General features: G+C 42.6%; 1 protein-coding gene across 2 annotated transcripts in view; it reads left to right on the forward strand.

The window, feature by feature from the left end:
• ADAMTS12 (ADAM metallopeptidase with thrombospondin type 1 motif 12) overlaps positions 1 to 23152 on the forward strand; it is a 343919-nt gene that overhangs the window by 291033 nt on the left and 29734 nt on the right. For both annotated transcript variants that reach the window (XM_043600301.1, XM_043600310.1), the window contains exons 19-20: positions 9367 to 10491; positions 16551 to 16703. In XM_043600301.1, the coding sequence (XP_043456236.1) occupies positions 9367 to 10491; positions 16551 to 16703 (1278 nt within the window). The remainder of the gene's footprint in view (positions 1 to 9366; positions 10492 to 16550; positions 16704 to 23152) is intronic.

The raw sequence follows: 23152 nt of genomic DNA on the forward strand, positions 1-23152 counted from the left end.
CTGACCCTTTGAAAGCAAAAAACAATCATTTGAATAGAGCCACTCTGATAACCTTAGTTCCAGAACTTTATTTCATTACCTCATGGTCACAGTTCAGGTTTATTTAGCTTCTAATTCTGTGCAGAATACTGTCTTGGGCATTGAAGTGAAAACAAAAGGAAAATGGCGAGCACAGTCCCTATGTTGTAAGAACTTCCTATCAAATGGGAGAGATAGGGCCCAAAAAAGAAAAAAAAGAAGAAAGAAATATGAAGGGATCCATGCAAAGAAAACATACCTGCAAACTAATAGAGTACTATTAATGTGTGTACATATCAGCATTAGTCCACAGCCAGCCTGGATTGCTGTAAGTTACAGTGTTGTCCAAATAAGGCTGAACGAGGTATTGTGACTGGCCCATTAAATCTGTTTACCAGGAATGTTTTGGCTGCATCATCTGAAGCAGTCAATATTTCCTGTCATGTAGAATTTACTAATTGCCAGATCCTTCATGCTTGTTTTAAAGGACTACAATTATATATTTGGCTGAGGAGTTCTTCGTATTATGCTCCTATTTGTGGGGAACAAAATGATGTGCCTTAGCTGGGGAACAGGGGACCAAAAAGTTGGCACGACGTGACAAGTACTCATGTCTGTTGTTGCAAATACAGTCCATTGCATAGTGTATTGCCAGCAGACACAGAGTTCAGTCTCTAGCTTCCTCTTGATAGAGTTGAGCAGAAAGGCTGAGACCCTGCCTTCCAGGTAGGGGATGTTGTCATGAGAGGTGCTTTTAGCTAAATCAGCATCAAAATATCCATCCAGTGGGTCTTCTTTTCTTCCCTCGGCTCTCTTACTAATGCCTGCACATTTCAGCCCCGTAATGAGCTTTGCCAGAATATGATGAAATGTCTTTGTCTTTGATGTTCTAACTAAACCCAGATACATTTATAAGAGAAATGATACAGTGCTGTCTTCTTGCTACTGTAGTATTTATGGTCTGGATCTTGTCTTGAGACGGACATAAATTGATGCAGGGCAGTGCTCCAGCACAGTTCATTTGGTCTAAACCGGGCTGTTTGGGTCACCCTGTATGAGTTGGAAGCTAGGAGGTAACTGGGCCAAAGATCTAAGAACTGTGAAGCTCCTGGACTCTGCAGGAGCAGGGTCGTCCTCCCTGGGCTGACTTCCCTTCCCTGCCAAGGCACTTCTGCCAACCCAAGCAATGAGAGAGGGTGGGCTCAGCTGTGTCCCAGCACACTCATCCCTGACCCAGCAGGGATCAGAAGGAGGACCTAGCGACAGCTGGCAGGGGGAAGGGGAGGGGAGCATTCTGCCCCTATGACCAGCCCCTCCCTCTCTAAGCTCATGCCCTGAACACTGACTCCTACCCTGATCTCAGATTTCACCAAGAATCTTATTCTGTTTTTACCCAACCTACTTTCTGGGCATACAGGGTAAAGAAAGGGGTCTTGGTTTGTCATAAAGCATCAGAGTTTCTGTGGCCCCCATTTTTATTAGGTCTATCACTTCAGTGACAGGCCTTATGAGAGAAAGCCAGTCTAGTGGTGATGCACAGTCTCTAGAGCTTGGGGCCCTGGGCTCCAATCCTGGCTCTGCTACTAACTAGATGTGTGACTTGAATCTCTTTGTGATTACCTTTAGTTTTCTGTAGTGTGTTTTCTCCATCCATGAAATGGGGATAAGAGCGGTACTTAGACTCAAGGGAAGTTATGGGGATTAAATGAGTTAATAGTTCCAAACTTCTTACTAGAACAGTGCCTGTAACATAATAGGCATTTCTTAGCAAACAGATGGAAATAATAAGGTCATCTATCTTTTGTTCAGTGCTTTTCACACTATAGAGTCTATCTCATTTAACACTTAAGATAACTTCATGAGGTTGATATTGTTCATTAATTCCCCCATTACTCCTGGCAGTTTAGTGGGATCCTAATTTTCCTAGGTTTTCAAGCCCTTGGTGATCCCTAATTATATGGCCCTGAGCTAGTGTTAGAGCACCCTCAGCCTTTTCTCATTTATAAAGAGAGGGTTAATTTAAGGCTTGAAGATAATCCATGTAAGCCATTTGCATGGTGCCTGACAAATAGTAAGTGTTCACTAAATGGTAACTTCATTCTCAAGCAAGAACACAAGTGTCTGTCTTCTATTCTAGTCTGATTTTGAAAGCCATGGTCAGTCCGTGGCACCCAGATGCCCTGACAATCTGTACCCCCCTGCCTTTTCCTCTAAACCCACGCCCCAAGCTCAGGGCCATTTTATGGGCCAGGGTCTACAAAAATGTTTGAGACCTGAAAGAAAAGGTTATTGTATGCTTTCCATAAAAACAAAGGACAGTGCAAAATCAGAAATCAATATTTAATTACATATTAATGACAGATACTTGTTGGGCTTTTAGATATGTATTAAACACTTTTATAGGTATTAACACAATACCTCGTAACAGCCTTATTAGCTCCATCGTACAGGTGAAGAAACAGACATAGAGACATAGAGACTTCTCCAAGGTCACACAGCCTTTAAGCAAGGCAACCAGGATTTGAATGAAGGCAGCAGAACTTGTACTGTGAACACTCTGCCATATGCATCTCAAACATCTGCAAAATATAACAGTATGACAGTGTTCATAAAAAATGTATTATGTTTGGAAACAATTTCTAGATCAGCTCTTGTCACTTTGCTGGAATCACAGACTATGCATAATGATTGCTGAGAAATCAGGGCACTCTTAAATGAGTTGCCGTCCCCAAATACTTTCAGAGCAAAAAAATAAAAAGGCTTTCAGATGGTTTTTATTTTTAGTTTTTTAAGGTTATTTATTTATTTTGAAAGAGACAAAGACAGTGAGAGTGGGGGAGGGACATAGGGAGAGGGAGAGAATCCCATGACTCTCTTCAAATCACGAAGCTGTGAAATCATGACCTGAGCTGAAACCAAGAGTTGGATACTTAACCGACTGAGCCACCCAGGCGCCCCTGTCAGAGGGTTTTTAGAGAAAAAGATTGTATTTCCCTTGAGATTAGAGATGTTCCTTTAATATATTTGATGGGGTGTGGTGCAGAGCCTCCAAAAGCAGACATGCCCTTTCTGTGCCTGACAAAAAGCATACAAACAAATGAACACAACCATCAATTAACCAGCTTACTGAGGATCTGTTAAGTCAAAGCTGCTCTTGTGGGTGTTGGCGTGTCCGAGTGACCAGGTAGACGAAATGGCGATTTTCACAAACCAGGTCTCCTGGCTCTTGAGACAGAGACCCTGCAGCACACACTGGCAAGCAGGTCTCCTGCTGAGCAGGAAGCCAAGAACACTCCTGTGCGAAGACTCACAGAAATGCCCTCAGGGGCGCCTGGGTGGCTCAGTCGGTTAAGCGTCAGACTTCGGCTCAGGTCATGATCTCGAGGTCCATGAGTTCAAGCCCCACGTCGGGCTCTGTGCTGACAGCGTGGAGCCTGGAACCTGCTTCGGATTCTGTGTCTCTTCTCCCTCTGCCCCTCCCCCAACTTGTGCTCTGTTTCTCTCTCAAAAACATTAATTTTTTTTTTAATGGGCAAAAGACAGAAACAAACATTTCACTGATGAAGATATACGGATATCAAAAAAGCACATGAAAAGATGTCCAATGTTACCTGTTGGGGAGATGAAACTTAATGAGATAGCACTACAAGGAGATATCACTACATATCTATCAAGAATGCTAAAATTAGGGGCACCTGGGTGGCTCAGTCGGTTAGGCATCCGACTTCGGCTCAGGTCATGATCTCGCGGTCTGTGAGTTCGAGCCCCGCGTTGGGCTCTGTGCTGACAGCTCAGAGCCTGGAGCCTGTTTCAGATTCTGTGTTTCCCTCTCTCTCTGACCCTTCTCCATTCATGCTCTATCTCTCTCTGTCTCAAAAATAAATAAACGTTAAAAATTTTTTTTTTTTTTTAAAAAAAGAAATGCCCTCAGACTGAAGGAAGACGGAACAGGGAAGCTAGGAGACACTTCTGAGGCACTTACCTGTGGTAGTCCCCAGTCGGAGTTAAGGTCCAAGGCACTTCTACGGGGGCTCGACCACCTTCTCTTTTGGCCCGGGATGTCTGTTCATGCCAACATCTCAGTTCTTCTCAGATGTCAGCGGCCTGTGCTTTGCCAGGTTTCCTGGAGGACACATACAGGAATCCTTGTTTGACACAACTGCTCACAGAAAACTAGTTCGGGACCATGTTGATTCTCTTCATCACGTCTGATATTTCTTTTCATTGTCTAGGGTACTATATGAGTTTGCTAGGACTGCCATGACGAAGTAGCATGTTAAACTTGGTTGTTTAACAACATTTATTGTCTCACAGCTCTGGAGGCCAGAAGTCCAAGGTCTTGGCAGTGTTGGTTCCCTCTAAGGGCTGTGAGGGAGACTCTGTTCCATGCCTTCTAGCTTCTGGTGGCCTCTGGTTTCCTTATAGATGTTAACACCCTGATCTCTGCTTTCAATGGCGTGGTCTTGATGTCTGTGTCTCTACATCAGAATTTCCCTTTTTATAAGGACAGTGGTCATACTGGATTAGGACCCACCTTGTGTCCTCATTTGTACTTGACTGCCTCTGCAAAGGCCTCACCTCCAAATAAGCTCTCTGAGGTGGAGCGGGAGGGGTTAGGCAGGGGTTAGGACTCCAGTATATCTTTTTGAGGGGACACAGCTCAACCCATAACAGCTACCTAAGTGTTTCAGCTTACTTTCAAAGCTGGTTTTAGCATGAGATCCAACCATTCATTTATAAATTCCTGAGACTATACAATTAATGTTTTTATGGCAAAGCATTAGCTGTTTCTCTACTCAGCCCTTTAGCCCTAACTCTGTGATAAGCCCCAACTGTGTTTTTGAATAAACTCTCAGCACTATAGTTCTGAGCCATTTGTGAGCTCCCCTCCTCCACAGTGCCGCTCAGGTGGGTGGCTTGACTCATTTAGCAGCAGACCTTGTTCTCAGTGGGCTCCCCAGAGGCCTTAATCTTGAAGTAATGGCAAGTAAGAGCAAGATTGACACCCAGGGAGGACATTAACAGATTGACAAGCTGCTTGCCCGGTACGGAGTTCAAAATTGCAAGGTAAGGGCATAAAATAACCATAGCAGATACTGGTTTTGAGAGGTCCCAAACTACCGGTTGAGATGAGCTCTAAGTGTGGCATTGTCTCCTGTATTTATCTCATCCGAAGGGCTTGACAGCTCCTAAGGAGATAAACACAGTTACAAGATGTACAGGAAGAAGCATGGGGCTGAACACAAAACAGTGCTGCTTGTTCTGGTCTGAGGAGGAGAAAAAGGCAACTTTGTTTTTAGCCCCAATATACTTGGCAGAGAGTTAACACTGTCCTGCTGGGCACAATATGCCCCAGGGCTAAAGAGTGGCATCCATCCATTACTTGGAAGCTTCCGTGTCTACTGGGTAAGGAAAGCAGATGGGGAGGAAAGGGTAGGTGTGCTGGAAAACATATAAACTCCTCCCAGACCCAGGTCTCCATTCATGAAGTTTGAGTTGCCATTTGGGAATGGGGCCAATAGTTGCAGATCATCCGCTTTTTTGAAAGAAGCTAAAAATCTGTAGTTTTAATATGAAATCTGCTAATTAAAAAAAATTTTTTATCTGCTTATTTTTTTTTTTGAGAGAGGGAGAGAGAGAGGGAGAGAGAGAGAGGGAGGCAGAGCACGAGTAGGGGAGGGGCAGAGAGAGAAGGAAACACAGAATATGAAGCTGGCTCCAGGCTCTGAGCTGTCAGCATAGAGCCCGACGCAGGACTCGAACCCACAAACTGTGAGATCATGACCTGAGCCGAAGTCGGAGGCTTAACTGACTGAGCCACCCAGGCGCCCCATGAAATCTACTGATTTTTAAATGTTGGCTACTAATTCAGTTTTTGTATTTTGTCTGTTTGCTTGTTTGTTTTAAGATTGAGGAGGCCAAAGAAATAATGTGTGTGGGCCAAATTTAGTCTTTAGGCTGCCACTTTGGAATTTCTGTTCTAGAATACTCTTCACTTTTAAAAGCTCAAAATCTGAAGTGTCTGGGTGGCTCAGTCGGTTAAGTATCCAACTTTTGATTTCAGCTCATGTCGTGACCTCACATTTGTGAGTCTGAGTCCCACACAGAGCCTGCTTGGGATTCTCTCTCTGGCTCTCCCCTGCACGCATGCTTGCTCTCTCTTTCTCTCTCAAAGTAAATTAATAAATGTTAAAAAAAATGTTTTTTATAATAACAGCTGAAAATCTAATGTATTTTAACTAAACAGCTAGATAGCTATTATTTAGCCCTGTTTTATTCTTTTAGGTTGAGCAAATTTGCACAGTAAAAAAGGTTGCTTAATACTTGTAATTTGTAATTCTTTCTATATGTGTGTATATATGTATATACATATACATATATATTATATATTATATATACATATATATTATACACATCTGTTAGCCCTAGGGGATCTCAATCTTAAAAAATCCAGCAATAAACCAGTGGGACGTATGGGTATCCACAGTATCTTCTAGGCATGTGCCTACAACGACTTCACCCAGACAGCTGCTCTCCTCATACTTTGCACAGACAGGTGTGTGTCCCTGTGCTCCAGAAGGATAGTAGAAATCAGAGACCCCCAAGCCCTTTGCTGTTATCACTATTATTATTTTCAGCATCATTATTATAACAGTGATAATAATAGTTTCCAATTGCCAATTGTCTTCTATATATTGTGCACTGTGTTAAGACTGTTGTCTCATGTAATCCTCACAGCCTCCTTGAAAGGTGAGTATTAATTTCTCTCGATTTCCAGAGGAGAAAGCTAAGGTTTAGTTGCTCTGTCGTGTGTGGGGTTAATTAATAATGGCAGATTGGGGAGTTCACATTGCTTCTTACAGGTTTTATAAGCTCTTTTGCTTCATAGGTCAAGTAGGGGTGGAGGGCACATATCTATATACTTTTGGATTTTTTTTAATGCTTATAAAGTCGTAAAGTCTAACTTCCCTGTGGACATTATAAGCATTTAAAGTCAAAACAAACAAAAAATGGAATGAAGAGAAAGAAGAGAAATGTCTACTCTGACATTTCTTGGAAAGAAATACCCAAAGGGAGAGACACCTGCTGCTTGAGGGCAGGTGGCCTTAGCCAGAGCCCCTTTTGTGACTCAGCTCCCAGAACCTAGCCTGCCTGAGGCAGCCGGTGCACAAATGCGTTCAGACATACATGAAGGGTATTTGATTGGACTGATAATTTTTCCAAAGAGGAGATTTGAAAACTCAGGGGGTTCGGATTAGAACGTAACAAGCAGAGAGCAAGTCAGGAGGATGAACTGGACACAGCATAAAATATTTTTGCACACGAGAAAGCAGAAACATTACAGCAAACTAGGAAAAGAACTACCTGCAGCCTGCCCTTTGCAGTCTCCAAAGTGAGATAACCCCCAACCTGCAGTTGAACACACTGTCGGCTACACTGTCTCCAGTGCTTATAAGTGTCTCCTGCTTTTCAAAGGAGCTGATTTCACAGAACTGTCAGACATCACTGAGTGATTATGCTTGACTGTGACAAAATAATGGGGGAGTTTTATGCATCAACATTATTTTCGTACACAGAAGGAATTGAAAATAGGATTTGAGAAGGCAAAAAACTTAAGCTAAAAATTGCATAAGCTCACTGAAGAATTTTCCCATTCCTGATTTTTTCCAGGTAAAATTGTCACTTAATAAGTGTATATTAGGGCACCTGGGTGGCTTGGTCAATAAAGCATCTGACTCTTGGTTTGGCTCAGGTCACGACCTCGTGGTTCATGAGTTGGAGCCCCACATCAGGCTCTGTGCTAATGGTGCGGAGACTGCTTGGGATTCTCTCTCTCTCTCTCTCTCTCTCTCTCTCTCTCTCTCTCTGTCTCTCTCTCTCTCTCTGTCTCCCCCCACCCCAAAAATAAATGAATAAATAAATAAATAAACTTTAAAAGAACAAAAAAATGTGTATTAAGTGATCACTGTGTCCCACGAACTATCCTGGAGTTGAGTTATGAATAAAAAACTGCCTTTGGGTAACTTTTCAGAAATCAAGCATCTGTAGTCAAGTCAATAAGTGAAATCAGTTGATGGCTACCTGTCCAGTGTGTTGCACTAGATTTCTTGGAGGATGCGAAATAAATCTGATTCTTACTCTGCCACTGACTTGCAGCCTTTCAAACAGGTCGCTGAGTCTCAGGTTCCTCTCTTGTGGAAGGTGGAATCATAATTCCTGCCTTGCAAATCTCACAGTGCTGTCACGAGCATCGCACAAAACAATGGCTGTGAACATTTGGAAATCTGCCAGTCATTATGTGAACCCCATCCTCAAAAAAACCTGCTTTGAGGTTGGGAATGTAAGACAGACAGATGTGAAACAGCCAGTGAATACCCCTGGATGGTTCACATTCAGGGGCCATATATTTGGTAGCTGACTTTAAATTAGAAAGAAAAGGCTAAAAATGGAGCTGTCTGGTAAAAGTATAGATTTTTCAAAACATCTAGAAATTTAGTGTTATGTAGCAACTACATGTGGTTTGCAGCTGCTGGGACTGAGGAAATAAATATTCTTTACCATGAATCCTGTGGAAAGACTACCCTGTTAGGAATTCCCCAAAGGCACTCTGCCTGTGCTTTGGCATGAGCTACAGAATGTGGGGGGAACATCGGAGAAGGGCACTTGCCATGGTCCCTCACACCAACACTATGCTACAGGACTCACTCTTTGGAAAGGGTATCTCTCTCTACCTTTGATTAACTACCCACCTTTAAATTTCAGAATACGTCCTAGATCTGTGTACATGTGTGAGTATGATAGTTGTCTAGCTTTTAATCTGATTCTACCTGGCATAGGCAAGTGGAAATGGAGCCTGTGGTGCCCGGGTGAGGTAATGTTAGTTATACCTACCATTTTCTAAACATTAAGGGGAAGGTTCATTATAAGTAACTTAATAGATTCCAGAAAATATGTAAACATTTTACATTAATTTAACAGCACTGCAACCCTAGGAAAGATTATATTAGTATCTCTTAAAAAGAATAGGTGACTTGTATAAATCATTGCACTGTTTGTGAATTCAGTGCCCCATGTTCAAAGCCCAGGGAGACTTCCATTTTACTAGGTCATGGTTTGTATTTTCAGTTTGCGAAGGGTAATGATTGGTCCTGAGCCCCATCTGGTCTCCAGGAGATACATATTTCCATGGAAAACTAGAGGAGCACAGAAATCAAATGTAAAGATAGAAGAAAACAAGTTTAAGCTGCACAGTGTAGTTTCCATTGGGCCCGTTCTCACTTGTTGCAGACCTGAGTATGAGAACCAGTGTGTCTATCCCACTAAAGTAACAGCTGTCTCTCTCTCCAGTGTTCTGTTTCCTGTGGTGGTGGAGTGCGGATTCGCAGTGTCACGTGCGCCAAGAACCATGATGAACCTTGTGACGCAACAAGGAAACCCAATAGCCGGGCTCTTTGTGGCCTCCAGCAATGCCCATCTAGCCGAAGAGTTCTGAAGCCCAACAAAGGCACAATTTCCAGTGGGAGAAAGCCACCAACATCTGGGCAGGACCCCTTAAAGCCCATCCCTCCAACAACGTCCAGTCCCAGAACACTGAGCACACCCACAGTGCCCCAGTCTGTGAGTACAAGTGCCCTGGCCATCAGCAGCCCCGGTCCTACCCCAGATCCCAAAGAAGGAGACCTGGATGGGAAATGGTGGCAGAACAGTTCAAACCAAACTGAACTGGGCTCCAATTATGTCATTTCCACTGGAAGTACTTCCCAGCCCATCATCACTTCCTGGCCTTTGAGTGTCCAGCCAAATGAAGAGAATGTTCCCAATTCAGACACTGGTCCTACCTCAGAGGGAGACTTTTTAACCACGACAATGAGTGGTTCTGATTTGCCATCTTCCAGCAGCCCTGTGACTTGGCAGGTGACTCCATTTTATGATACCTTGACCAAAGAGCCAGAAATGGAGATTCACAGTGGCTCAGGGGAAGACAGTGAACAAGCTAAGGACAAAAATGAAAACAACTCCATAACGTGGACCAAAATCAGAGTACCTGGAAATGATGCTTCAGTGGTGCAAAGCACAGAAATGCCCCTTGGACCCCCACCAACACCGTATTTCAGGGGGCCGTCCATGTGGCCACCCTTCAGCACAGTGATGGAAGGACTGCTACCCAGCCAAAGGCCTGCTACTCTCAAAAATGGTGCACCTGGAGCTGAGGGGATGTTCACTGAAAAGCCAGCAAACACTCCATTCCCTCTGGGAGGAGACCAGCAGCCAGGACCCTCAGAACATTCCATAAACCATGACCCCCCAGAACTTCCAAGCAACATGAATCTGACGCAGAGTTCCGGACCAGTCCTGACTGAGGAAGATGCAAAAAGTCTGATAGCTGAGGGGTTTTTGCTAAATGCTTCCAATTACAAGCAGGTGTCCACAAGCAGCAGCCCTGCATACTGGGTTGTTGGAAACTGGAGTGAGGTAGGAGTTCCATTTCTTACCCCATGCCTGTGTCTCCATGGAAGTAGTAGGGGTGTTGCGTTCTTGTGTAGATTGCAAATGGACTTGTGTAAAATATAGCCCGATGTGGAAGAAACGTGAAACAGGTCCAGGTGCTCACCTCCCTCCTGTCCTCCCTACCTCCTAAACTGAGGGGAAGAAAATCTCCAGGGAGGGAGGACAAATGTAGTGAGATAAAGCGTATAGTCAGGAGGGCTGGGTGATTCAGCTGTGTGATGGTGGAGAACTCAGTCCATGTTTTGGACTCCGCTCTTTGTCTACAAACAGTAGACACCTTTGTCTACAGGTGTAGATCACCTGTAACACGCCCTCTAGCTACAAACCTCAGCAGCTGGTGCGGAGGGGCGGCTGAAGAGGCCAGAGTTTGCATTTCGTTAGAGACAGCTGATCTTGGGATTCTAGTTAAAATCTGTCAGGTAATCCTAATTGGAGTGGAAATTGAAGATAAAATTCCTTAAAAGCATTCTCTAGTTCAGTGTTATTGATGATTTTCTTTTCTTCTTGTTCTGTTTGCATGCTTGCATGCAAAAATCGTTTTGACTCATTAAAAGAATTAGAAAGTGGAGGAAGAAGAAAATAAACACGACGACAGAATGTTGGCCTCTGTTTTCAAGCTTCAGAAATTTGGCTAGATATTTGTTTTTCCATTTCTAGAACTAATTAATATCCTTTGAAACATCAAAATCATTTTCACCCATTTGAATTTTGAATGCACAGTATATGAACTTGTTAAAATAATTTGACAACTCAAAAGAGAACTTTGTGGCAAAATGGTCACATGCTTACATCAGTCAGCATTTTTATGACAATTCATGACTCCTCTCCTAGCTAAAGAGAAATGAAGTATTTGTAGCTAATATAACAACAGTGCATATAATTTATAAAGCATGTTGGTTTCCAAACCACTTTCACATGTAGCCTCTTATTTTCTCCTTTTGACAGTCCCGAGGAGTAGGTGAGGTCTCATTATGCCAATTTGCAAATAGAGAAATAAAATTTGTAGCAGTCATGTGACTTGTCGAGGGACACAACTGTCAGCTGGATGATCCACCTTCTAACTCCTCTCTATCCAGTTTGTAAAATGGGCATTAACTGTGAATTACCTGTAAACTAAATCAACATAAAAGTACATACTGGCTCTGGTGACTGTGGAGGCCAGAAGTCAATTGGTACATTTTGATTATAGTAAATCAAGACACACTTGATTTATCTCAAATGTCATCAGTTGACTTTGACAGAAATAAACTGCCTTATTGAATACATCATAGATTGCCAAGAATTGGCAACCATGGTGAAGCTATTGAGAGCTATTAATTCTAGGCGGTTTGACTGGAGAAAAGGAATTGGTCCAGATGGCAGTTTGTCAGGGCTGCAAAGGATATTAGGAGAACAGAGTTCAACATTTGGCAGAAATTCCCTTTGTGATAGGGTTTGGCGCCTGCTCTCTTTACACATCTTTTGAGACAAAATGTTTAATACAGAGAATTGTCAGAGAGGATCAGGAGTCACAATGAAAACTTTGGTTTTCCCACTGTCCTCTGATTTTTTTTTTATTCTGTCCATTTCTGAAGCTTCTTTAGGACAGCCTCTCAATGACTGCAGCTTAGAAACCCCATTGATACCAATCTTCCCCAAGCCCCCTATAAAAAACCGTAACGGTTTTACAAGTCAGTGTCACCTTATCATTTCTATCATATCCTGTTTATTTCCTGTTAGTTTAGGGCCAGTGGTTTCCAATCTAATGGTGGGAAGCACTGGGAAAAGATGGGGATGCTTGTGTTTGCTACAGTGATGGGGGAGGGGCTACTACCAGCATTCAACATTGAGAGCCAAAGATGATAAAAGCCCTGCGACATTCAGGGAAGTCTCTTATAAAGAAGAAATGTCCACTGCAAAATGCCAGTTAGTGCCCCAACAGTGAAAAGAGGAGGACCCTCAGTTACTGTTCTTGCCTCCTATCTGGTCTGTGTGCCTCCAGCAACCCCCCCCCCGCCACTATAACGCATTCCACGAATCACAAGAGACATTAAGACTGCCAACTTAGTCTTCTGAAGGAATTTACTAATCATTCCAAACTCCCGCTCACAAATCTTTAATGTCTCTTCATTACATATCAGATCAGATAAATCCACTCGGACTTCCAACAGCCTTTACAACATTACATAACCAAGCTTTCAAACCACACTGGCTTCACTCTGTTTCATCATCTTAAGCTTCAGCAGATCTAAACTGCTCAGTTTTCCCTAAGCCTCCTGCTCCTCTCAGTCTAATGCCTTTTTTTTACACTGTTCCCTCTGCCTGGAATTTCCTTCCCCTCCTCATTTTCCTTTTAGAATCTCCCCTGTTCTTCAGGACCAAGCTATGAGCTGCCATAATGATCTTAATCTGATCATTAAGATTGCAAGTAATTTCTAAAGTTCCTTATTGTTTGACTGAAAATTGTTCTCACCGTTTCCTCCCACTTTTCTGTCCTGTGTGGAAGGGCTCTTCACACTTCCCGTTGTATACAACGTGTTCCTCTAATTGTGATTTCAAAAATTAAGGAATTGATATAAAAATGGGTTTAACACTATAAATGCACATAAAACTTGAAACCAGACTTTCTGGGTTGGAATCTTGGCTCAGCTGCTAACTATATATGTCCTCACCCTGCATCAGTTTCTTCATGTGTGATGAGGACAGTGTCAATGCCTGAATCAGAGATTGTGAGGGGATGAAAGGACTAACAATGTGTAAGGTACTCAGAAGAGTATGGGGCACATAGGAAGCACCCAGTAAGTGTTTGCTCTGATATCTGTTTGCAAAACAGAAAACCTAGGTGCTATGCAGTGTACGAGGGTATGGCTCCTATTTCGTTAGAAAATCACCTCTCATTGAATTGCCCCATCATCCAGTCAGATCCCCTGGGTCACTCAGCTAAGTGTAAGCTGTGCAGTTGTGTAAATGGAAGCAACAGTCTGATTTTCCACAGCCATTCACAGCAGTTGTCACGTGATGCTGACCCAGCCCTCCTGGTTAGTTCCAGTTCTGAGCATCTGGAAACCTCCTCCTTGACCTGGTACCTCCGTTGCCACGGGGTCACTAACTGTAATGAGGATGAAGGTTTCCAGGACAAAGTGAAGTTGTCCTTCAACCTCCCCAGGGTTTTTTCTTGTCTCATCGCCCACTCCAAGTTTGGAACTCGTACTAATGACAACTGGTGGCATTCCATGTCTCTTGTACTGTGTCCCATGCATTTGCCCCTGTCAGCATTACCTTTGCACTGTTGTCTGCTGCCTCAATAGAAACTGTCAAAACAAGAAAAAAAAATTGGGATGCCTGGGTGACTCAGTCAGTTAAGCATTTAACTCTTGATTTTGACTCAGGTCATGACCTCACAGTTTATGAGATGGAACCCCACATGGGGTTCTGCACAGATAGTGCGGATCCTACTTGGGATTCTCTCTCTTTCTCTCTCCCTCTCTTCCCTCTCCCTCTGCCCCTTCTGTGCATTCTCTCTCTCTCTGTCTCTCTCTCTCTCTCAAAATAAATAAACTTTTTAAAAAAGAATAAAAAGAAAAAAGTGTTCAAAAAGAATTAAATGTCTGCTCATGGGATCTGAATCTATTAGGACTAAATTCAGAGCCCCAGAGACAACATGAATTTAGTTGCCACATAAATACAGTACAAAGAATCATAGACATCATTTGAGATTTACCGGGTTATCATTAGCCTGGGAATTTAGTTGACTATGTCCTTTCCTGGATTGGGGCGAATATATTTTCTCTATGTCATAATATGAAATTAACAACACACTATGTGGCCTTGAATGTTGCTTCTATCTCTGGGCCCCAGATATCTGGAAAGTGAGACTCATATGCTGACCTTGCAGCTGTGTTGTATTCAATAGGTAACATTTGTAGAGTCCTGACCATGTGCACAAATTTCTGTGGTCCTAATGTTATCACCAGTTTTACAGTCTAGGGAGTTAGGAAGTTGCAAAAGACCACACAATTAGCCAGTTGCAGAACTATAATTGTACCCTGAATCTCAGAAGGTTAAAGAAAATGTAGGAAAGATACCTGTTATGTAGTTGTAGCAATTGCCTATTGCTATAATAATGCTATATGACAAACCACCACAAAACCTCAGGGTTTCGTCGAGTCTGTGGGTCCGCTGAGAGATTCTGTTGATTGGGGCTGAGCTTAGCGGACCTCAGCTTGCTTGGCTTGCCGTGCATCGGCTGTGGGGGCAGCTACAGGCCGGCTGGTCGGGGGTGGCCTCAGCTGGGTGACCCCATTCTATTTCACATGATCTCTCATCCTCCGGCATCTGGCCCCGTTTTATTCTCATGGCAGAGAGAGGGGGTCAAGAAAGAGAATTGAAACTAGCGAGTCCTCTTGAGAAGTGGCACATCATCCACTGCATTTTATTGGCCAAAGAAACTCACAAGAACAGTCTTGATTCAAGAGCTGGGCAAGCATATCCCACCGCTTGACAAAAGATCTGCAAATTCCCATTGCAGAGACCATGGTGTGTCCAATGTGGGCCACTAGTGCAATCATCCTATGACAGTGGTCAGTGCACTTCGGCTGTTATTACCTCTATTACGCATATACATAATGTAGTACAGAGGAGAAAGGGCTAGGAACTTAGGTACAAACCACATCCTAAAGAACTTTAAGCAGGAGGAGAGATTACCTCCATAAATGGGCCAGCTGGAAAAATGATGACCTAGGCTAATTTCTACTCTTCCTTTCTATGATGCTATAGTAAAGTTATCCATCTAGAATCTCTGTTGTTATATATGTGTATAACACAAGAACTTGCAAAAAGTGACACACGAAATTATGTGGAAGATGAAATTGCAGCGAGAGAAAAATGTAAGGCTGGTTTTTATTTGTAACTCATCAAAAGAAGCCTTCAAAAATGTCATAGATGGAACCTCCATCCTTTGTTTTTTGTTTTTTTTTTTTTTTAATTAGCCCAGAGCTGTGTTTTACATGTGTCTGGAGAGCTCCTCCTTCTGAAGGTGGGTAGGGGAGAAGGGATGCAAGAAAAATCAACTGTATGAAAGAATTAATAAGCACATGGAATACAAGAACTTATGGAGAAGAAAGCTTCTGTAGTTTTCAAGGCGATCCCTTGCTATACCTGAGGTATTTAAGAATTACGAATAAATTAAAACATCACGTGAGGAATGGGCTGTATGTACCCGTATAGGGCAAGTGGTGAAAAGCACTAAGTTGTAACATCTTTCTAACCCCCAACCGTGGTCTGAGGACTCACAGCATTGGCATCACCTGGGAGCTGGGCAGACATGCAGAATCTGAGGTGGCCTCAGCTGGTGACCCCGTTCTATTTCACATGATCTCTCATCCTCCGGCTCCACCCCAGACCTAGTGACTCAGAATCTGCATTTAGCAAGGTCCCAGGTGATGCCTGTGGACACTAAAGTGCGAGAGGAACTGCTCTAGCAGACAGTGTATGGCAGAGAACCCCAGGCTTTACTTCCTTGTCAAGCCAGCTCTCCAAGCCTCACGGGTTTTTTTCTACACTGTCACAATACCAGTGTAACCACAGGTTTGTCTGGGAGAGGAAGTGAGATAATGTCATTGCGGTGTTAGGCAGATGTATGGATCTGACATCCCCTATGAACGGCAGCATTGGTATGAAATGTGGCGGGCAGTTTGCCTACAGCCCCCAGACATTCATGCCAGGATAATTTTTAAAGAGAAGCAAATTTCCACTTGCGTTGGCTTGCTAATCCACTTGCTAATCCACCTGCTAATCCAGGATTCTCATCACTGGCTATTTATTAGAATCACTTGGGACATTTCTTTTTACTCCAATGCCTAGACCCTACCCAGGGAAATTCAGATTAATTTGTCTAGGGCGGGACCCCAGCAATGATATTTTTTAAAAAGCTCTGTGAATTTAGGTGAGCATCCAAGGTGGAGAACTGGACTTCAGAGTGTTGTGAGATACATCTGAGAAAGTGGCCCTCAGCTTCTGTCTTCTCTGTCCCCCTCCCCACACAGTGCTCCACCACCTGTGGTCTGGGGGCCTACTGGAGAAGCGTGGAATGCAGCACCCAGAGGGATTCCGACTGTGCTGCCCTTCAGAGGCCTGATCCTGCCAAGAGATGCCACCTTCGTCCCTGTGCCAGCTGGAAAGTGGGGAACTGGAGCAAGGTAATTGATCTGGCTCTGCAGTGTTCTGGAGGGGGACAGCCTTATCTAAGCATTTGCTGAAGTAAGTGTCTCTCCTCCCTTCCTCTCTTGCTACCTCCTTCTGCCCTCTTTGCTAAAATGGATGAGTAATCAAAGACATCCCCATAGGCCTACTCGAAGTTACACAATAGTCTTAGAACCAGTACAGAGTTTTTATTAAACCACATGTTTTTAGCTGTCTGTCTTTGCTCTCCCCAGATAAACTGGCATAAGAAGTTAAATTTTTGTAATTAATTGCTTGTCCAGCATGCAACATTATTTCTGAGTTACTTAAATTTACCATTATAATTACAATGATACATCATCACATGTATAATTAAGTCATGACGCAGCAGCTGCTCACAAAGCAAATGTGCTTTTCAGTCTTCCAGACCCAAATGACAAGAAGGCTAGACACAAGGAAAACATTGGTCTCTCAAAGTGTATTTCCTGTACTATCTTTTTGCAAGGTGGTTTTGCTGTCCTCTGCTAATCTGGCTATGGTTACTCATTTTGCTGTGTTGTCTGCATGGTCCCTTGTGAGACACTGTGTCAGGTTTTTGGGTTTGTTAGGCTTGGTGCTTTTGGGCACTAACCAGGCCTAACCTAGCCTGGGGCTGAGCCAGCCCCTGGGGGATAGACCCAGGCTATATGACACTGCACAGTTGTGGGGTTGATAGCTGATTGGCAGGAGGAGGTGCAGAGGTGTAAGCCGTGTGTACCTTCTGTTTGCCAAGCACACCACCCCACTATGATGCTCTTTAGGCCCCATCTTCACTCTGGGGAGCCAGTTTCCCTTGACAGCTGAGACACAGAAGGGAAAATAAAAACTACCCAGAAGTTTGGGTATGAGTTTCACTGTGTAACTTGAAATCAATCACAAGAAAAAATTTGGAAAGTCCTAAAATACATGGAGGTTAAAGAACACCCTACTAAAGAATGAATGGATTGGGGTACCTGGGAGGCTCAGTCAGTTAAGCACCCAACTCTTGGTTTCAGCTCAGGTCATGATCTCGCAATTTCATGAGTTTGAGACCCGCTGTCAGCACAGAGCTTGCTTGGGATTCTCTCTCTCTCTCTCTCTCTCTCTCTCTCTCTCTCTCTCTCCCTCTCTCTCTGCCACTCCCCTGCTCGTGCCAACTCTCTCAAAATAAATAAACTTAAAAAAAAAAAAGAATGGATTAACCAGGAAATTAAAGAAGAAATTTAAAAATACATGAAAGCAAATGAAAATGAAAACATGACAGTATCACTGTGGGATTCAGCAAAAGCAGTCCTAAGAGGAAAATGCATTGCAATGCAGGCCCATCTCAAGAGGTAAGAAAGGTCCCAAATACACAACCTAATCTTACACCTAAAGTAGTGATAAAAGGAGAAGCAAATAAATCCCAAAGCCAGCAGAAGAGAAATAATAAAGAGTAGAGCAGAAAAAAAAATATGGAAATAAACAAACACACAAAAACAGCAGAAGAAATCAATGAAATTAAAAGCTGCTTTTTGAAAGAATAAACAGAATTGATAAACCCCTAGCTAGACTTAACAAAAAGAAGAGAGAGGACCCAAACAGATAAAATCACAAATGAAAGAGGAAAGATCACAACCAACACCACAGAAATACAAACAATTATTAGACAATACTATGAAAAATTATATGCCAACAAACTGGACAACCTGGAAGAAATGGACAAATTCCTAGACACTCACATACTACCAAAACTCAAACAGAAATAAATAGAAATTTTGAGCAGGCCCATAAACAGCAAAGATATTGAGTCAGTTATCAAAAATCTCCCAGCAAATAAAAGTCCTGGGCCAGATGGCTTCCCATGGGATTTCTACCAGACATTTATTTAAAAAAAAAATTTTTTTTAACATTTATTCATTTTTGAGACAGAGAGAGACAGAGCGTGAATGGGGGAAGGTCAGAGAGAGAGGGAGACACAGAATCTGAAACAGGCTCCAGGCTCTGAGCTGTCAGCACAGAGCCCGATGCGGGGCTCGAACTCACGGACCGCGAGATCATGACCTGAGCCGAAGTCGGACGCTTAACCGACTGAGCCACCCAGGCGCCCCTAGACATTTAAAGAAGAGTTAATACCTATTCTTCTCAAACTGTTCCAAAAAAAATTGAAATGATAGGAAAGCTCCCAATCTCATTCTATGGAGTCAGCATTCTAAAACCAGACAAAGACCCCACTAAAAAGGAGAATCACAGGCCAACATCCCTGATGAAACTGGATGCAAAAATTCTCAACAAGATGCTAACAAATCAAATTCAACAGTGCATTAAAAGAATTGTTCACCATAATCAAGTGGAATTTATTCCTGGGCTTCAGGTCTTGTGCAATATTCACAAATCAATCAATGTGATACACCACATTAAAAAAAGAAAAGATAAGAATCATATGATCCTTTCAGTAGATGCAGAAAAAGCATTTGACAAAAATACAGTGTGCTTTCTTGATAAAAACCCTCAAGAAAATAGTAGGGATACACAGAACATACCTCAACATCATAAAAGCCATATAGGAAAGGCCCACAGCTAATATCATCCTCAGTAAGGAAAAACTGAGAGCTTCCCCCCAAGGTCAGGAACACAACGTGGATGTCCACTCTCATCACTGTTGTCCAACATAGTACTGGAAGTCCTAGCCTCAGCATTTAGACAACAAAGAGAAATAAAAAACATCCAAATTGACAAAGAAGTCAAACTTTCACTCTTCACAGGTGACCTGATACTTTACATGGAAAACCCAAAAGACTCGACCAAAAAACTGCTAGAACTGATACATGAATTCAGCAAAGTCATAGGATATAAAATCAATGTACATAAATTGGTTGCATTTCTATACACCAGTAATGAAGCAACAGAAAGAGAAATCCAGGAATCTATCCCATTTACAATTGCACCAGAACCATAAGATACCTAGGAATAAAGCTAACCAAAGAGGTAAGAGATCTGTATGCTGAAAACTATAGAAAGCTTATGAAAGAATTTGAAGAAGACACAAAGAAATGGAAAAACATTCCATGCTTATGAATTGGAAGAACAAATATTGTTAAAATGTCAATACTACCCAAAGCAATCTACACATTCAATGCAATCCTTATCAAAATAACACCACATTCTTCACAGAGCTAGAACAAACAATCCTAAAATTTGCATGGAACCAATAAAGACCCCGAATAGCCAAAGCAATGTTGAAAAAGAGAAACAGATCTAGAGGCATCACAAATCCAGACTTTAATCTGTATTACAAAGCTGTAATCATCAAGACAATATGGTACTGGCACAAAAACAGACACATAGATCAAAGGAGCAGAAAAGAGAATCCAGAAATGGACCCACCAATGTATGGCCTACCAATTTTCAACAAAACAAGAAAGACTATCCAATGGAAGAAAGACAGTCTCTCTAACAAATGGTGCTTGGAAAACTGGACAGCAACATGCAGAAGAATGAAACTGGACCACTTTCTTACACCACACACAAAAATAAATTCAAAATGGATGAAAGACCTAAATGTGAGACAGGAAACCATCAAAATCCTACAAGAGAAAACAGGCAACAACTTCTTAGACCTTGGCTGCAGCAACTTCTTACTAGACATGTCTCCAGGGGCAAGGAAAATAAAACAAAAATGAACTAGTGGGACCTCATCAAGAGAAAAATCTCCTGCACAGCAAAGGAAACAATCAGCAAAACTAACAGGCAACAGATGGAATGGGAGAAGATATTTGCAAATGACATATCTGATAAAGGCTTAGTATCTAAAATCTTTAAAGAACTTATCAAATTCAACACCCAAAAACCAAACAATCAAGTAAAGAAATACGACAGAAGACATGAATAGACACTTCTCCAAAGAAGACATCCAGGTGGCTAACAGACACATGAAAAGATGCTCAACATCACTCATCATCAGGGAAATACAAATCAAAACCACAATGAGATACCACCTCACACCTGTCAGAATGGCTAACATTAACAACTCAGGCAAAAACAGATGTTGGCAAGGATGCAGAGAAAGAGGAACCTCTTACACTGCTGGTGGGAATGCAAACTGATGCAGCCACTCTGGAAAACAGTATAAAGGTTCCTCAAAAAATTAAAAATAGAACTACCCTACAACCCAGCATTGCACTGTTAGGTATTTATCCAAAGGATATAAAAAGCCTTGTTCTAAGTGGTACATGCACCCCAATGTTTACAGCAGCACTATCAACAATAGCCAAATTATGGAATAAGCCCAAATGTTCATCAACTGATGAATGGATAAAGAAGATGTGGCACGCACACACACACACACACACACACACACACACACACACACACACTGGAATACTATTCACCCATCAAAAAGAATAAAATCTGCCATTTGTAACAGTGTAGATGGACCTAGAGTGTATTATGCTGAGTGAAATAAGTCAGGCAGAGAAAGACAAATATCAGGCAGTGAAAGACATTTCACTCGTGTGGAATTTAAGAAACACAACCGATGAACATAGGGGAAGGGAAGGAAAAATAAGAAAAACAGGGTGAGGCAAACCATAAGAGACTCTTAAATACAGAGAACAAACTGAGGGTTGCTGGAGGGGAAGTAGGTGGGGGGATGGGCTAAATGGGTGATGGGCATTAAGGAGGGCACTTGGGATGAGCACTGGATGTTCTATGGAAGTGATAAATCACTGGGTTCTACTCCTGAAACCAGTACTACACTGTATATTAGCTAACTTGAATTTAAATAACTAGATTAATAATAAAAAATAAATAAAACCTGGAGTAGGAAAGTAGGCCTTTGTTTTGCCTTTAAATATCCAGAGCGTTTAGATTCTGCTATATTGATGGTTTGCTTTTTCACAGATCCTTTCTCAGAGGGAAGAATTCTAATTTTATCTTGAAATTCTGCATTATCCCCCAATCCCCACCTCCAATCCAGAGACATTTCAAATCTCAAAGGGCTTCAGGTCTGCTGCAGCCTGCTCTGAGCCTACAAGTATCACACCTGATGCCTTGGGGTTACTCACCAACAATCCCCTACCTTTGTGATGGCTGTCTGACTTGTGGTTGTTTTACTGCACCGTGTGGCTCCTGGAAGCAGCCTGAAACCACTGCTGTGGACATGTCCCCATGTGTGTGACAGTAGAATAAGACTATACGTTCAGACTCTCCCTCTACCATGTCTAGAAGTAGCTTTTCAGAATGGTGTGCTTCCGCTTCATGTAGTGATCTGCCTGAAGCAAATTCAAGCTTGTGGTCCTCAGGTCTGTCCCAGAGGCATCCTTGGGAAGACAGTTCTGTAGAACTGAATCCTAGAAGCAGGGCTGGGCAGTGGATAAGACACATCTGGATTGGCAACCCTGCTCTGGCGTGATGAGCATATGACACTGATGATGCTGGCCATTCACCCTCGGGACGTTCTTTCTCTCATCTCTGAGAAATAACATGGATGATATTGCCTCTATTTACCTCATAGAATTGTTGCAAGGATCAAAAAAAGAGAATGTTAGTGAAACAGCTTTGTAAATGGAAAAAGACTGGTTTATTTTATTTTTTTATTCTTTTTAATGTTTATTTTTATTGTTGAGAGAGAGAGAGGGACAGAGTGTGAGCTGGGGGTGGGTCAGAGAGAGAGGGAGACACAGAATCTGAAGCAGGCTCCAGGCTCTGAGCTGTCAGCACAGAGCCTGACGTGGGCCTCGAAGCCATGAACTGCAAGATCATGACCTGAGCCAAAGTCGGACCCTCAACCGACTGAGCCACCCAGGTGCCCCCTTAAAAGACTGTTTAGATGAAACCCTGGGCAGACTCTGAGCTCAAGATAAAAGTTAGGACTGGTTCTTAGGTGCTTACTAACCTCTGGCTTCCTGGACTTGGGGTGCAAGGCCTGTGGACAGGTGACAGTGGAGAAAGTTCTGTCAACAGAATGACTGGCTCGAGCGGGTGTCCACTCCTTAGTACTAAGCAGACAAGGTGCTTGGTGTCCATTAACTTTGGAGAACTTGACCTACCTTGGGCACTAACACTCGCCAAATACTACTATGTGCCTGACATTACACAAAAGCATTAGATAATCAGTTCCATTTTCATCCAGCACAGGACCTTCTTTATAATTCCCACTGAGGCAACAAAAGCTCAGAGTGCTTAAATCACTAACGTTTGATCACACAGCTGTTACCAAATGCTCCCAGTTTTAAGAAACATCCACTGGGGGATGCATCAATTTTATGACAGCTTTTCATAAAGAAAGAGAACACTACACAATAAATATGTACATCAGTTGTAAGAAACATGCCAATTTCAGAGCATTAAAATTTGTATGAGGAAAAAAAGTGTGTGATGCAAGAAATGCAGAAGTGACAAAAGGGGCTTGAAAAACCTTCAGGTGCATTTGACGCCTAGAGCGATGCATCATCCACAGCTCCATTCA

The sequence above is a fragment of the Prionailurus bengalensis genome, chromosome A1, assembly GCF_016509475.1.
Source record: "Prionailurus bengalensis isolate Pbe53 chromosome A1, Fcat_Pben_1.1_paternal_pri, whole genome shotgun sequence".
Taxonomy (NCBI): Eukaryota; Metazoa; Chordata; class Mammalia; order Carnivora; family Felidae; genus Prionailurus; species Prionailurus bengalensis.